Source organism: Lithobates pipiens, unplaced genomic scaffold (genome assembly GCF_037356315.1).
Source record: "Lithobates pipiens isolate NorthernLeopardFrog02 unplaced genomic scaffold, aLitPip1_a1.2 Scaffold_8, whole genome shotgun sequence".
Lineage (NCBI taxonomy): Eukaryota > Metazoa > Chordata > Amphibia > Anura > Ranidae > Lithobates > Lithobates pipiens.
In genome coordinates, this window is record NW_027507903.1 from 534,701,015 (window position 1) to 534,717,254 (window position 16,240).

Here is a 16,240-nt window from a genome sequence, read left to right on the forward strand (position 1 = left end):
TGCAAAGCGCCCTGAAAGAGCCGATTCTCACACTCCAGTGCGAAAGCCCGAGATGGTAAAAAAAAAAAAGTCCTGCTAGCAGAGTCTTTGGAGCGGTGTGTATACCGCTCCTTCGCCGCTCCTGCCCACTGAAATGAATGGGGCAGTGCGGCTATACCGCCGGCAAAGCACCGCTGCAGCATCGCTTTGCAATGGTTTTAACCCTTTCTCGGGCCACTAGCCGGGGGTAAAACCGCCTCAGCTAGCGGCTGAATACCGCCGCTAAGATGACGGTAAAGCGAGGGGAAAGTATTTTTTTCTCTGCAAAAACGGAGTTACACTTTAATATTGTGCGGTCAACATTCGGTCATGGACGGTTAATGTGGTTTTAAAAAGGCAGAAAGTTTGTGGACACATGGGAGCGAGCCTTTACAATCACTTCAACAGTGCAAAAAAGTATAGCGATGCTTTACTTTTCTTCATACACAACAAGATCACACTGACCAGGCCGGCCTTTCTCAACCAGTTCTGTGAAACGCTAGGCTTCCTCCAGAGATATGTAGAGGTTTGTTGAGCAATCAGCAAATTTTCATACCAATGGACTTTTTAACCATCTGTAAAAAGGGCATTCTTCTCACCAATGTAAGGAGTATTCTTCTGCAATGACCACCAACGTATGGAATATTTTCTCACTGACCCTTAGTAAAGGAAGCCCTTTTCAAAATGAGCATCACGTATCGGAACATTTCTTCACCGACCACCAACACTATAGGGAACACTACAACTTTCACGATCTGCCTTTCTTTCCAGGTAATTAGTATTAGTTTCATTTTATTATTATTACTTAGAGGTTTTCAAAATCGGGCAGCCCTACCTGTCAAATAGGCCAAGTACGTGACTTTTTTCTTTTCAATGGCGTTAAAATAGCTTTTCAGAAACGCCGCTATGGATATTTTTTCTACTACTTTTCTATTGCTGCCTAACTCCTTTGTTGTAAAAGGTCTGTTAAAACTAGCACCTATAAGTGATTGAGTCAGAGCAGTTACTCAATTCAATGACAGCTACAGCATCTGAATTGAGAGAACTCTGCTGTGCTCTGTGCAGAGCACCCATTGGGCGCAATTGGATGGTTTTAATTTTAGTCTGCATTCACACCTGAGTGTTTTCAGCTCGTAAAACGCCAGAAAATTGCCCAAACAAGCAAAATCCCTTTCATTTCAATGGCACCTGTTCACATTTGAGTGTTTTGTCACCTGAAACAAAACGCCTGAAGCTCAAAAAAGTACATGAGCTTCTTTTTGGGCAGAATAAAGGCGTTTTACTGCTTTTTACATTAGTGATCTTCTGACACAGCAACAACAGTCGTTTCCAGTGCTTATATACGCAACATCTAGCGCTACACTTGCAAGACCAATTCATCATCTCATTAGAACACAACTTACACAAACCTAAGAGACAGAATTGGTTTCAAACAAGGGAGATTTATAAATGGTGGATTTGCAATAATAAGTAATCGCCATGTTGGCAAAAGTAACCAAATTCTAGTCAACCTGGTACAGGACATGTGGATTCTGATTTTTAAGGGGAACAGCTCCACATTTTTTCCAGTTTTCTCCAATCATCTCAGTAATTTCTTAATTGCCAACATCTTAATGATCAACAAATACCTGGATGACGGACTTGCAGTGCCCACCACACCATGGCAGATCCTCAGCTTCATCTACAGACTGCAGTTTGTAAGGTAGGGACTTCAGTGTGGATGCTGCTCTGGTGAAACCAAGATATCGAACCTCTGAACCTTGGAAAAAAGCTGCTTGTGCCAAGATCTCCAGGGCATCCTTAAAAATTGTGAAAAAAAAGATTAAACGCTATAAAAAAAAAAAAAATTCCTAAACTACATGGGAACACCATAGTTATGTTAAAAAGCAGCAATAAATGCCTACATTAAAATGTATGTAAACACAAAAATGATTTGTTTTAGCATCCGGGCTGGAGTCAAATGTGCAGCAGCACTACCTCAAGTTGTTACAACGCATGGTCCCATTTCTTTTTTTTTTACTTTATTGAAAGGTAACATTTATGGTAATTCATTCCTATACACTGCAGCAGAGTTGCGTTGCATTGACTGATGGCGAGTTCATGTGAGCTGCGGTGTATTGCAGAAAAATGCAGCAAAAAATATTGAGCTTCATATTTATATCAAGGGGCTTCAAGTGAACCATTGTGAGGACTTTCTTATCAAATTACCATGCCCCGTTGGATATACGTGTTTTTACAGGGAGAGGATGTACATAATATATTTTATTATACTATGATGAGACATGGGGGCCCAGCCCACAAGACCTTTTTTCCTGTTTCTAAAAAGCTGTTTGAAAACTACGTTTATAGAGATAGCCATGTCAGACTTTGTGTCCTCACCCTATCATGGGTCTGTGACATGCCAATTTCAGAACTGGTTATGCTAGGATCAAAGAGGGTTGCTTACCCAACAACCATAAACATGGTAAACAGAGAGACACGAAGAGAGTCTAATGCTTATGTAAGGAGCATGAAGGCCAACTAGTCTTCAGGTACAGCCAATCAGAATTTGATGCAACTCTGAACCAATGAAAACAATCCATTTGTGTGATTTTGTCTGGATTTCAGAGGGCTTCTGTACCCGTTGCACTCTTGTGTTTCACTCCTTATGTGTGCGCACAATTTTCTTGGCACCGGGTGAAGTTTTTGAGTGTGTTTCACACGCCATGGGCTTTAAAAAAAAAAAAACGCAATATCTGTGTATCCTATTTTGATTACTGTATTATTTTATTTCTCTTTTTTTTTCTGTAACTTTTCCTGTCCTATGATTTGTCTTAATACATTGATAGCATTTGTATGTCTATTAGAACAACATATCCTTGTTGTATTAATTATCTTTGTCCACTGGAAACACTATTTGAATCATCTACATTATATATTTGGCAATATCCGATTATTCTAATGTCTCTTTTCTGTATAAATAAAATTAGATCTTTGTATTTTAGCACCACTATCATTCCTTATTGATTTCATGGGTTATAGCTGCAACCGCATTGGTTGATTCCTATATAGACAAGGTTGTAATCACTTATGGTATGTATCAGTAAGCGTATAAGTGAGGTAGGTAAAAATTGCCATAACAGTCTGCCTTTTTACACACCACAACTCACCTCAAGGCGGCATTGTGGTATAAACAAAGCACAATTGTTTTCTATGTGCCCTAGCGGTGATCCTGGGTTGAGCTGTGCAGACTAAACATAAGTAAACACACATGGTGTAACCAAGCCTTAAAAACCATCAAATGACACCATGCTTATGAATTTCTGCTTCTGCTCCTTCTGTTTGATTAGGGGTGTTAAAAAAAAAAAAAAACATCCACACAGGGATCAAGAAATATACTGTATATCCAAATGATTAAAAAGAGAAGGAGGAGAGCGAAAGCCCTATTGGCCCTACTTCTCCTGTGGGTCCCAGGAGTGCACTTAGTTCTGCACTACTGTGGCCCGTATTAAGCCAACAGTGTGCTACTGTCAGTTGCTGTTACTGAGCCAGTCCAGGCTCTGAGGAAATTCCAACTTTAATGTCAGAATCCAACCACGTGCCTGGACCGGTAGCTGGCTCAGCCTCTCAGTGCACCACTGAAAGCTTGAGCCAGCTACTTCTGCCCCTTGCACAGCCCAGCGATCCAGTGAGAGCTGGAGGGGTAGAACCGAGTACTGGTGACTGAGGCAGTCTTAGAGGCAGCGAGTGACTTAGTAATGTGTTTGTTTTTGCTTTTTAAAATCCCAAACTTCTCCTTTAAAGAGCATTTGCACAGCACTAGAGAAACCTAAATTTGAAACTACCAATTCTATTTACAAAACCACAGCTATAAAAAAAAAAAAAAAACATTCACCATTCAGGAAAACAAAGACTGAGAGCTGACCTCTCCCTTCTGAAAACATCGATTTCTTGGTGTCCATTGTTAATTACTTTTAAATAGGCAAGGTTATAAACATGCAGCCAGCAAAGTCTCACCTCCCAATCTTCACACTTGTTCCAAGTGAGCGATTCAAATTAGAGTGTTGGCAGCCTAAATATTTCTCAACTCTTCTTTTTCTAACTACTGTTCTCTAATTCTCTTCAGCCAGGTTTCGAAGAGCTCCTGAAATGTGAGGCAATTCTGCTTCTTGAAGCCAATTGCTGTGCAACTTTGTCTCCCTGCTTAATGCGTCTCCAGATGAAAGATTAAAACGCAAATAAAATAGCTGCAATAAAAGTCTTAGTATTGATACTATGGGGGAGATTTACTAAAGCTGGAGCACTCAGAATCTGGTGCAGCTGTGCATGGTCGCCAATCAGCTTCTTCAATTAAGCTTTGACAACCTGGAATCCGATTGGTTTCTATGCAGAACTGCACCAGATTGTGCACTCTCCAGATTTAGTAAATAAACCACCTAAGGGTTGGTTTTACTAAGGTAATACAGACTGTTCACTTATGCCGGCCATACACTGTTCAAATTTCGAAAGAATTGTCTTTCGAAAATCGTATATAAGAATTTTCGTATGAATTTCGCACCATTAGTGGGCTGCAGCAACAGCCGATTTTTGTGCAGGAAAAAAAAAATTTGAGGAATCGGACATGTTGGAAATTTTTAGAAAAACTAACGATTTTCTAATCAATGATGGGAAAATCGTGCGAGAAACGTAATAAGAAAAGAAAATGCACGGAGATAAAAGAAAATGTACGGAAATAAAAGAAAATGTACGGAGATAAAAGAAAATGTACGGAGATAAAAGAAAATGTACGGAGATAAAAGAAAATGTACGGAGATAAAAGAAAATGTACGGAGATAAAAGAAAATGTACGGAGAGAAAAGAAGATTTCCAGCCAAGAAAATTCTTTTCTGTAGCAATATGAGGTGAAATTGAAGGCTTGGTCGGCCGAATTTCGAAAATCAATGGTGGCATCATTGGATCACAAAAAAAAAACGAATTTTCTGATTTTGAAAAGAAAATTCGTTCGAAATTCGACCGTGTATGGCCTGCATTAGTAATGTCAATGCTCAAGCTATGTTCATGTTAATCAACCAATCATGATATAACAAAAATCCTTTTTAATGTTCTTCAAATATTCAAAGTGAATACACAATTACCTTATTTAATAAAGCCAGCCATAGATGGTTTAAACCTCCGCTGGTTCAGCAGGAACCGGCTGAGATTCGAACCATGTATGGGCAAGCTGATTGTACCCAAGTTGATTAATCAACCTGGGTACATCCAGCCTGCCGGATTTTGCATGCGATTATCCCTAGCACTCCTGGTGGGGAGGGTTCCCCTGCCAGGAGAACACAATGGCTCAGCGGGAGACATTCCCGTGTCAACACTGTGCATTGATGGGGAAAATCAACCCATACAAGTAGGTAACGAATAGGGGTTCAAGGTTGGTAAAGATAATGGAAAATAGCCTTTATTATGGACATTACTCATACATACTGTGATTTGCCGATTATGATGGATCAAGGGCGTTCGCCGTTGGCAGGCATAATGCAGTACAGCTAAATGATCAGCTTTTTCACTGGAAGTACTTTCACCCTGGGAGAAGATGAACAGATATATGTTTAATACTGGTCAACTATAAGATCATTTTAAAATACTGATGTTTTGTACTAAGTGTACAAGTTCAAAATACTGTTTCTGTAATTCATTCAACATGTTGGCTGTACTTTTTCAGCTCACTTGACAATTTGATGGGTTTTGGTTTTACTCCACCAGTAGGGCACAGCACTTAAACATACCAAACTTTATCAGTTTGGGATTTTACTTAAAAGAGAAGTATTGTTTTTTTCTTTTTTGATTCATACTTACCTAAGTGGATGCAGCATCAGACCGAACATCTCTCGCTCAGTTTTCACACATCCCCGAGAGGAGAGCTGCTGCCTGTCAGTCAGCATCTCTCCTCCTCCACGCTTACTGTAGCGATGAGCTGTGGAGGGGCAGGGAGTGGCAGTCTCAGCGGCTCCCTGACACACTGAAACTGCCATCAATCAAGGCAACTGGCGGAACAAGACTCGGGAAGTCAGGATGACGTGCTGCCTTGACTGATGGTAGTGACGTGAGCAGAGAGCGGACTTCGGACCGCTCTCCACTGAAAACGGGTCACAGAAGTGCAAAAACAAATTGCACTCCTGTGACCCAGAGGAGAAGCCCAGCCTAAAAAGCTCAGGCTGGACTTCTTTAAACTACATGTGTGTGTACATGAAAGAATGTAAGCTAATGTGGATAGGCTATAGTCAAGAGAACCTCATCCCGAGGGTTATGGAAACAAATAGAGCAAGCAAGATGGGACTGTAACGGTGCAAAAATCAAACCAAGAAATAGTTTTATAATAAAATGTTCAACATGTATTCACAAAATTGTCTAAAAATTCATATTAAAAAGACACAGGCTTAAACCCATAAATGTGGTCCGTAAACTATTTAGAGAGGTATAGAGATGAATCCCAACATATTTCGCCTTATGTATTGGGCTTCTTCAGGGGATTCTATCCACTTGGGGTCTCAGCCTTCCTGTATTCCTGAAATAACACTTAGAGCGATAGTCACTATTTCATTCAATAAATGATGAAGTGCTAAATGTAATGCAAAGCCTGCAGGTGGCCGCAGGAGGCAGACACGGACCAAATTAAATTAAGCCGTGTAAGTGAATGACAGCAGGGGCTGCGACCACAGAGCGGGTTGTTTCAGGTATTAAACTGCAACAGAACCTGTGGGACCAGGAGCCGTCGCCCCCCATGGATGCATATGTGTGGTGTGGTCGCCAAGAGGTTAGCCACCATCCTCTCCTGTTTACTTTTGGAGGCATATGTACAATGCCTCTGATCCCACTGTCATTAGATGGCGGGATCCAACAGAGTGACCTTCTGCTTTGTGATGGCCGCCATAGTACTGCATATCTAACTTGGTAAATGTGGTACAGTGTAGAGAAGAATGCAAAGACCTGTACATTGGAGAGACAAAAACATCATCTCAAACTAATATCCCAAAATAGGAGGGCGAATCCTACAAGCCAAGATAGTTTTCCTATGCCTTAAAAACGTGACACTCAACGATATCCTTATTCTACAAAAATAACTCGTACACGTCCACTCCATGCTCTTGTGCTCGATTTTTCTTACTGTGCTTTTTCCCTCTTTGCAACATCCTCCATGAGCTCCAGAACCTTTTCCTTTTGCCACTTACTTCTGTTTGTTTGGAATGAGCTGTGGACATTAGTTAGGGTCATGTGCACACTACTAATCCCATAGGCTCTAGTCCATCTCAGAAGCAAGCAAGAGAGGGTGGTTACATTCCTATATAAAGTGGGGAGACGAATGGAGAACGAATGTAGCCACCCTATAACTGGAAGCTGGATCACAGCAGAACCCCCCCAAAAAATATATATATATTTTATACTATTAATGGCGATGATCAGTGACTTATAGCAGGACTGTGATATTGCGGCGGACAAAAATCGGACACCTTACACTTTTGGGGACCAGTAACGCTAATAAAAAAATAAAAAAATTTACTGTCACTGTACTATTGACACTGGCTGGGAATGGGTTAACCACTTCAGCCTCGGACCAATAAATACCTTAAGGACCAGAGGTCTTTTTCCAATTTTGCACTGCGCTGCTTTAACTGGTAATTGCGCGGTCATGCAATATTGCACCCAAACGAAATTTGCGTCCTTTTCTTCCCACAAATAGAGCTTTCTTTTGATGGTATTTGATTGCCTCTGCGATTTTTATTTTTTGCGATATAAATGGAAAAAGAGCGAAAATTTTGAAAAAAAATGATATTTTCTTCTTTTTGTTATAAGAAAAATCGAATAAACTAAATTTTAGTCATACATTGAGGGCAAAATTTATTCAGCCACATGTCTTTAGTAAAAAAAATGTCAATAAGCGTATATTTTTTGGTTTGCGCAAAAGTTATAGCGTCTACAAACTAGAGTACATTTTCTGGAATTTACACAGCTTTTAATTTATGACTGCCTATCTCATTTCTTGAGGTGCTAAAATGGCAGGGCAGTACAAACCCCCCCCAAATGACCCCATTTTGGAAAGTAGACACCCCAAGGAAACTGCTGATGGGTATGTTGAGCCCATTGAATATTTATTTTTTTTGTCCTAAGGGATTGAATAATGACAAAAAAAAAAAAAAGTACAAAAAGTTGTCACTAAATGATATATTGCTCACACATGCCATGGTTATATGTGGAATTGCACCCCAAAATATATTCCGCTACTTCTCCCGAGTACGGGGATACCACATGTGTGGGACTTTTTGGGAGTCTAGTCGCGCACGGCATCCCGAAAACCAATCACCACCTTCAGGATTTCTAAGGGTGCAAATTTTTGATTTCACCCCTCACTACCTATCACAGTTTCGAAGGCCATAAAAAGCCAAAATAGCACAAAACCCCCCAAAATGACCCCATTTTGGAAAGTAGACACCCCAAGCTATTTACTGAGAGGCATGTTGAGTCCATGGAATATTTTATATTTTGCCACAAGTTGCGGGAATATTACAAACTTTTTTTTTTTTGCACAAAGTTGTCACTAAATGATATATTGCTCACACATTCTATGGGCATATGTGAAATGACACCCCAAAATACATTCTGCTGCTTCTCCTGAGTACAGGGATACCACGTGTGGGACTTTTTGGGAGCCTAGCCGCGTACGGGACCCCGAAATCCAAGCACCGCCTTCAGGATTTCTAAGGGCATAATTTTTTTATTTTACTCCTCACTACCTATCACTACCTATCACAGTTTTGACGGCCATAAAATGCCAAGATGGCACAAAACCCCCCCAAATGACCCCATTTTGGAAAGTAGACACCCCAAGGAAACTGCTGATGGGTATGTTGAGCCCATTGAATATTTATTTTTTTTGTCCTAAGGGATTGAATAATGACTAAAAAAAAAAAAAAAAAAATGTACAAAAAGTTGTCACTAAATGATATATTGCTCACACATGCCATGGTTATATGTGGAATTGCACCCCAAAATATATTCAGCTACTTCTCCCGAGTATGGGGATACCACATGTGTGGGACTTTTTGGGAGTCTAGTCGCGTACGGCACCCCGAAAAGCAATCACCACCTTCAGGATTTCTAAGGGTGCAAAGGCCATAAAATGCCAAAATAGCACAAAACCCCCCAAATTACCCCATTTTGGAAAGTAGACACCCCAAGCTATTTACTGAGAGTCATGTTGTCTGAACGAAAAAAAAAGAGATTGATCGGTGGGTATGCCCACCATTAGATACCTCCCTTCATCCACCCACTTCTAATGATGGACATACATGCACCATTTATATATGCCGAAGCATGGGGGCATCCTCCCGCAAAAAAGTTATGCCGCGTACATACGTTCAAACTTTTCCATGGGCAAGCCCCCTGTCGGAATTTTGACCGTATGTACGCGGCATTAGGAGCAAAATCACTCCTCCACCCCTTATGCCCCCATGCTTCGGCATATATGCTCTTTTTTAACTGTGGTGGTGAAATCACCGCCTACAGCACTGGAGTCACGGCTTTATGTATCGTGGGAGCAAACGCTGTTGCTGTCAAGATAAATAAATCCGCGCTGCAGCTGAATGGCGTACCTGCTAAGCAAATTATGGTTAACGTTAAAACAAAGTAACATCCCAGTAAAACCTTACCATACCATACCTGCAAAGCAATTGCCAAAAAAAACAGTAAAAAATAAAACATTTTTTTAACACAACCTGTGCCTAAAATATATATATGCCGAAGCATGGGGGCATCCTCCCGCAAAAAAGTTATGCTGCGTACATACGTTCAAACTTTTCCACGGGCAAGCCCTCCGTCGGAATTTTGACCGTATGTACGCGGCATTAGGAGCAAAATCGCTCCTCCACCCCTTATGCCCCCATGCTTCGGCATATATGCTCTTTTTTAACTGTGGTGGTGAAATCACCTCCTACAGCACTGGAGTCGCGGCTTTATGTATCGTGGGAGCAAACGCTGTTGCTGTCAAGATAAATAAATCCACGCTGCAGCTGAATGGCGTACCTGAAAACATGAAAAATGGTTAACAATAACACAGTAAACAGTAAAGTATAAAAAATTTGAGAGGAGGGAGGGAGAGGGAGGGGGAGAGGGAGAGGGAGAGGGAGAGGGAGAGGGAGAGGGAGAGGGAGAGGGAGAGGGAGAACAATAAAACGACAACTATTTTTGGTTTTTATATTTTATATTTTTTTTGGTTTTTTTATTTTACTTTTTTTTTTTTTTTTTATACACTTTTTTTTGAACTGTAAACTGTAACGGTTCGGGTCTCTCAAAATGCGATGGCATCTTGGGAGACCCTGTGTAAGTGTGCCTAGCCTGTGAAATGCTGTACCCTACGCTAATACTTCACTAGTGAATGGTAGCGTTCAAAACACTCACCCTGACAAAGACCAGGATTGCCAGGACAGCGTGGACAATAAGAACGGGTGTCACGCCTATATCCGCGCTTGCTACAGACACGACATCTTTTTTGGGGGGCTCGTTGGGTAGGGGTACTCAGGAGGACATAAGAATAATGCCTCTCATACAGCCGGCTTACTGCATTTGGTTGGGAATGGTGAGGTACAGAACCGTCTGGAAACAGAAGCTCTGTGACAACCTCTCTTTGGAAGAAAAGAAAGGTTAATGTTCCGCCTGAAGCTTTGTATAGCACAAAAGCATTCAGCAAAGCCAATTGAAATAAGTAAGCAGACACTTTTTTGTACCAGCGTCTGGTCTTACGGGAAGTTAGATACGGCGCTAACATCTGGTCATTGAGGTCCACCCCTCCCATATTTTTGTTATATTCGTGGACACAGAGGGGTTTCTCCACAATACCAGTCGCCGTAGAAATTTGGACCGTCGTGTCTGCATGAAGGGAGGTAAGAACGAAAACATTCTTATTATGCCTCCACTTCATAGCGAGCAAATTATTACACCGATAGCAGGCTCTCTCCCCCAGCCTAAGACGGGAATCTACAAGCCGCTGGGGAAAGCCCCGGCGATTAGGTCGCACGGTGCCACATGCTCCAATCTGATTATCAAATAAATGACTAAACAGTGGCACGCTGGTGTAATAGTTGTCCACGTACAAGTGGTACCCCTTTCCGAATAAGGGTGACACCAATTTCCACACTATCTTGCCAGCGCTTCCTATGTAATCAGGGCAGTTCTCCGGCTCTACGTAACTATCTTTACCCTCATAAACCATAAAGCTCCATGCATAGCCTGTGGCCCTGTCACAACACTTATAGAGCTTGACCCCGTACCTGGTACGCTTGTTGGGAATGTACTGTTTGAATGACAAGCGACCAGTAAACTTAACCAGGGACTCATCAACGCAGACAACTTTTTGGGGAATAAACAAGTCTGCAAAACGTTGGTTGAAGTGGTTTATGAGGGGCCGAATTTTGTAGAGCCGACCGTATTCAGGGTCTCCACGTGGACGACAAAGTTCATTGTCACTGAAGTGCAAGAACCGCAAGATCTGCTCGTATCGTGCCCTGGGCATGGAGTTAGAGAACAGGGGCATGTGGTCAGCCGGATGCGTGGACCAATAAGCCCGCATCCGCATAAATTTATGTGTGCCCATGTTGAGGGAAAGGCCCAAAAACGTCTTAAATTCGGAAACCGTAACTGGTTTCCAATCTCTGGCAAGAGACGGCAACTGGGGATTAGCGGCGATGCGTTGACCAGCATATAAATTGGTTTGGTCCACAATAGATCTATAGAGATCTTCCGTGAGATACAGAGAATAAAAATCGAGTGGCGTAAAATCATCTGTATCCACCTGAATACCGGGTTGGGCAGTGAATGGGGGGAAGTACGGGTTCTGCAGAAGTGGTGGGCACCCAATTGGGATAGGTGAATTCTGCAGGAAGGGCACTATGGGTACGACGGGCCTGTCTTTGTCTTCTTCTTCTTGGTGGCAGCGGGACACTACTTGTGCTTGCCACCTCGCCAGCTTGAACTGCACTTATGGGACTCGCCACGTCACCACGTGATACTGCAGTGCTGGATGTACGTCCAGGGTGTACTAGGCCGCTGGTGCTTGCCAGTTCACCAAAAGGATGAGCGGCGCTAGTACTGGCTCTATACTCCATACGAGGGACTTGCGGTTCCTGCACCTCAACAACATCAGAAAATCGGGGTCGGGTACGCCTGACAATAGCAGGGACCTCTTCTTCGTCGTCAGAGCTATCTGACATGGAGGCGCTGTCCTCTACAGGTTCGTATTCTGAGCCTGATTCTGACAGATCAGTGTCTTCCTCTTCACTATCTGTCATGCTCAGAAACGTGTAGGCCTCTTCACTAGTGTACCTTCGCTTTGCCATTTTGGGCTCTAAATTTAGGGGTACAGTAGTGAGACTCACAGGTAAAAAAGCACCTAGCCTGTCAGCGACTGTATAAAACGCTACCAAAAAAAACTGTTAGCGATCGCAGGGATCAGGCCTGACTCTGCGAACGCTGCAGTTATGTGTGTTGTGTTTTGTAAGTGACAGTGATCGATCGATACTGCACTTGGGTGGGCTGGGCTGGGCTGGGCTGGGCAGAGGGGCAAAACGCAGGTGCTAGCAGGTATCTGGGCTGATCCTGCTAACAATGCGTTTTTTTAGAACCCTAAATTGCTGGGCACGCTAGTATAGATCTGATCAGATCAGATATTGATCTGTTCGGATACTATACCACTAAGGGAGGTGTATGCTTTGCGCGTGGGTGTTAGCGGTGCTGGCACTAACCTAGCACTGCCTGGGGCGACGCAGACCCTTTCTGACCCTAAAACCAAATTTATATCACCCGCCGGGTGATCAGGGGGTTAAACCTTTATTAGGTAATAAATGGCGGGTGCCCTGATGCTATAAAAAGCGAACTACCAAACCAGCGTCACCCGTAACACTTATACGGTGATCACTGGTGAAAGGGTTAACTAAGGGCAATCAGGGGTTAAAACCTTTATTGGGTATTTATATGGGGGTACCTGAAGCTTTATAAAAAGCTGACGGGGAACCTAAATAACTAAATAACTAACTGGCTAACCAGCGTCACCAGTGACACTTATGCAGCGATCGCTGGTGAAAGGGTTAACTCTAGGGGCAATCAAAGGGTTAAAACCTTTATTAGGTTATATATCGGGGTACCTAACGGTATAAAAACCTGGCGTTGAACCTAAAAAAAAACTAGCTTCCTAGCGGGACCAGTGACACTATTGCAGCGATCAGAAAAAGGATCGCTTAGTGACACTGGTAAAAGAGGGTGAAAGGGTTAACTGGGAGGGCAATCAAGGGGTTAAACCTTTATTAGGGGGGGTAGGGGGCTACCCTGGACCTAAAGGGGCCTAACACTAGCTGCCCTGACACTTTTTACAGTCACAACTGACACTAAATGTAGTGATCAATAAATAAATGAACACTGCATTAGTGACACTGTGACTGGGGGGGGGCGGGGGGCCGATCGGGGGGGTGATCGGGGGGTGACTGGGGTGAAATGTGTGCCTGTGTGTACCTATGTGTCAGTGGACTGTTGGTGCACTTACTTGCGTCTTCACTCCTCGCTGTCCGGTTCAAAAAGACCGCCACGAGGAGTGTGACATCACTTCCTCCTCCTGTGTTTACATTTTCACAGGGGAGGAAGTTCGTCACTGGCCAGGAGCGATCGAGAGGGGATGGGCGGAAACCAACGGCCATCCCCTCATCGCCGATCGCTCCGGCACCGAAAGGGACCGCCGTATCTAGCGGGAGGGGGTCCGATTGGACCCCCCACCCGCTAGAAGGCATTCACGTACATTTACGTGATTATGCCTGCCTGTGCCATTGTGTTGACGTACATTGGCAATACGGCGGTCCTGAAGTGGTTAAAGTGTTACTAAACCCACAACAGTAAAAATCAGTCTGTATCTGCAGCATGGTGTGCTTGTCATACTCACTGTGGAACTTGAGGGGTTAATCCTCTGCATTGTGTAAAAAAGCTGTTTTATCCTGTATGCATTGATCCTCCCCTCCCTTTACTGTCTATCTGGGGAAAGCCAGCTAACACACCTTCCTGAACTCTCAGCACTGAAGAACCCTGTGCAGTTTACAATGTAACCGTGGTTAACAGTTAAGGTAAAAAATGTTTAGGCATTAATATCCCCCCCCCCCCCTTTTACTTACCTGAGCCCTCATTCGATCCAGCGCTGTACATGTCTGTAGCTCTTCTCTTCCCTCACTTCGAGACAAAGCCAGTATGACGCAGGACACCGGGAGCCATTAGCTACCGCTTCTGTCATTTAAAGCCAGTGACGAAATAGCGGGGATGGGGCGGAGTCGGGAGCCAGCATGCACAGGTGCCCGCATGGAAAGCGGCGGGGGACCCAACAAGAGATTCACAGAGCATTCAGTGATAACCCCGGTATGTGCTTCTTAGGCCTCTCTTCAATGCATTTCACGTATGTGCACGTCATCAGGAACATCCCGATGACACGCTCATACGTGAAATGCATTGAAGAGAGGCCTGGGATGCACACACGAAGGAGCCGTTGAGTTTAGCTACTGTTCCGTGTTAAAGGCATGCTGCTCGTTACAGAGCAGACGGATCTGACACCATCAGTCTAAAAGCTGCATATGATCTGATGCCTAATTACTACTATAAACAAATGAGTGCAATACATATCTGTTTTTAATATTGTTCAAAATTAAAATCTGCCTCTTTGTGGCTCATTGGTGGAGCCATCCTTATAGAGACTGAAATTGGGAAAGGAGACAGGAGTTCTAGCAGACTAAGGGCCGGTTCACACTGCGGGCGATGCGAGGCGACACGACTCGCCTCGCCGCTATCTTACAAGTCGCCCCCGTTCTGTACAATGGAACCGTTCTGAGAGGAGCGACTCGAGTCGCTCCGACTCAGAAAAAAGGTTCCTGTACTACTTTCGGGCGACCTCGGGGCGACTTGCATTGACTTCTATACATTAGTCATCTGCAAGTTGCCGCTGAGGTCGCGGCGAGGCAAGTCGGTGTCGCCTCGCATCGCCTGCAGTGTGAACCGGCCCTTAGTCTGGCAAATTGATTGGAGTGATTGAATGCTTCTGGTTTGACATTTGAATATCTCACTTTGTACGGAGCACTTTGTTTTTGGCAGATTGGAGCACATTATTTAATAGACAACGGTTTTGGAGATTTACAACTGGACTTGATCTGATTTTATCAATTTTATTGATATTTTATATTCACATTTTTCAATTCATGGACCAATTTAATTTTTCTCACGCATATTTGTTATTCACAGTCGCCTGTTGATTGGTTACATATATTTCACAGTTATTTTTTGACTAGATACATATATTTTTTTATTATTGCGGCATATATATTCATATCCTATTGATAAGGTAGCGCCCTTTTCTCTACATCTCATTTGCACTTTAGTGGCTCACTAAATAAGAAGTAGCAACCATTACAATATTTTTCACTAATATTTAAAAAAGGCACAGAGTTGGCGCTCCCATTCCTTTTTCTATTATAACCCTGGTAAACCACCTGCAAAGTATATATACACGTATTGCGATCAGCAAGTCGACATTGGAGTATATCAGTCAAGCTCATAGCTTGTTTACATATGTGTCATTTTTCACAGAGCAGTGCATGTAAAGCCAACAGGCATTTGACAGCCAAACAGGACTGTTCGAATGAGAATACTGTGCCACAACCACAAGCCTAGAGTTTAGCTCGTAGTTATAGCACGGCCCCATTCACTTGAATAGGTAGCAGTTGGTAATGGTACATGCCTGCAAAACGTATGGGGATTGCAAACACAACATAAGGGAACGGGGGTGGTACAAATGTGGAAGTAAGCATCGCAGACAGTTCAATGGACAGGTAAATAATCTTTTAAAGCAGAACTTAACTCTGGGCATCACAAAAGAAAAAAAAGCGCTCTTTAATTCATTTTTAATATTCACACCAAATTCCCCCATCCACCCCATGCCTCCATGCTTTATTTTGCAGAGAAATCACTTTGAAAAACACCCCCCTAGCAGCTCGTTTGGCTGTACTTCTCCCGTGGATCACAGGAGTGCAGTCAGTTCTGCACTCCTGTGACCCGTTTTTAGCAGCTGAAGCCCGCTGTCAGCTGATGTCACAGAGCTGGTCCAGGCTCAGGAAAGCTCATGACCATATGGTTGGGATCCACCTCCATATCCCTGGACTGGCACCCAGTTCAGGATCTCAGC

The 16,240-nt window shown here is 43.2% G+C and overlaps 1 protein-coding gene across 5 annotated transcripts in view; it reads right to left on the reverse strand.

Moving 5' to 3' along the window:
• Positions 1 to 16,240, reverse strand: part of POLM (DNA polymerase mu) — a 152,988-nt gene that overhangs the window by 117,211 nt on the left and 19,537 nt on the right. For all 5 annotated transcript variants that reach the window (XR_013270368.1, XM_077469557.1, XM_077469558.1 and 2 more), the window contains exons 4-5: positions 5,473 to 5,571; positions 1,647 to 1,817 (exon numbers count right to left, since the gene is read on the reverse strand). Coding sequence is in view for 4 of the 5 variants with exons in the window: in XM_077469557.1 (XP_077325683.1) it covers positions 1,647 to 1,817; positions 5,473 to 5,571 (270 nt within the window). In the remaining variant the exon portion in view is untranslated. The remainder of the gene's footprint in view (positions 1 to 1,646; positions 1,818 to 5,472; positions 5,572 to 16,240) is intronic.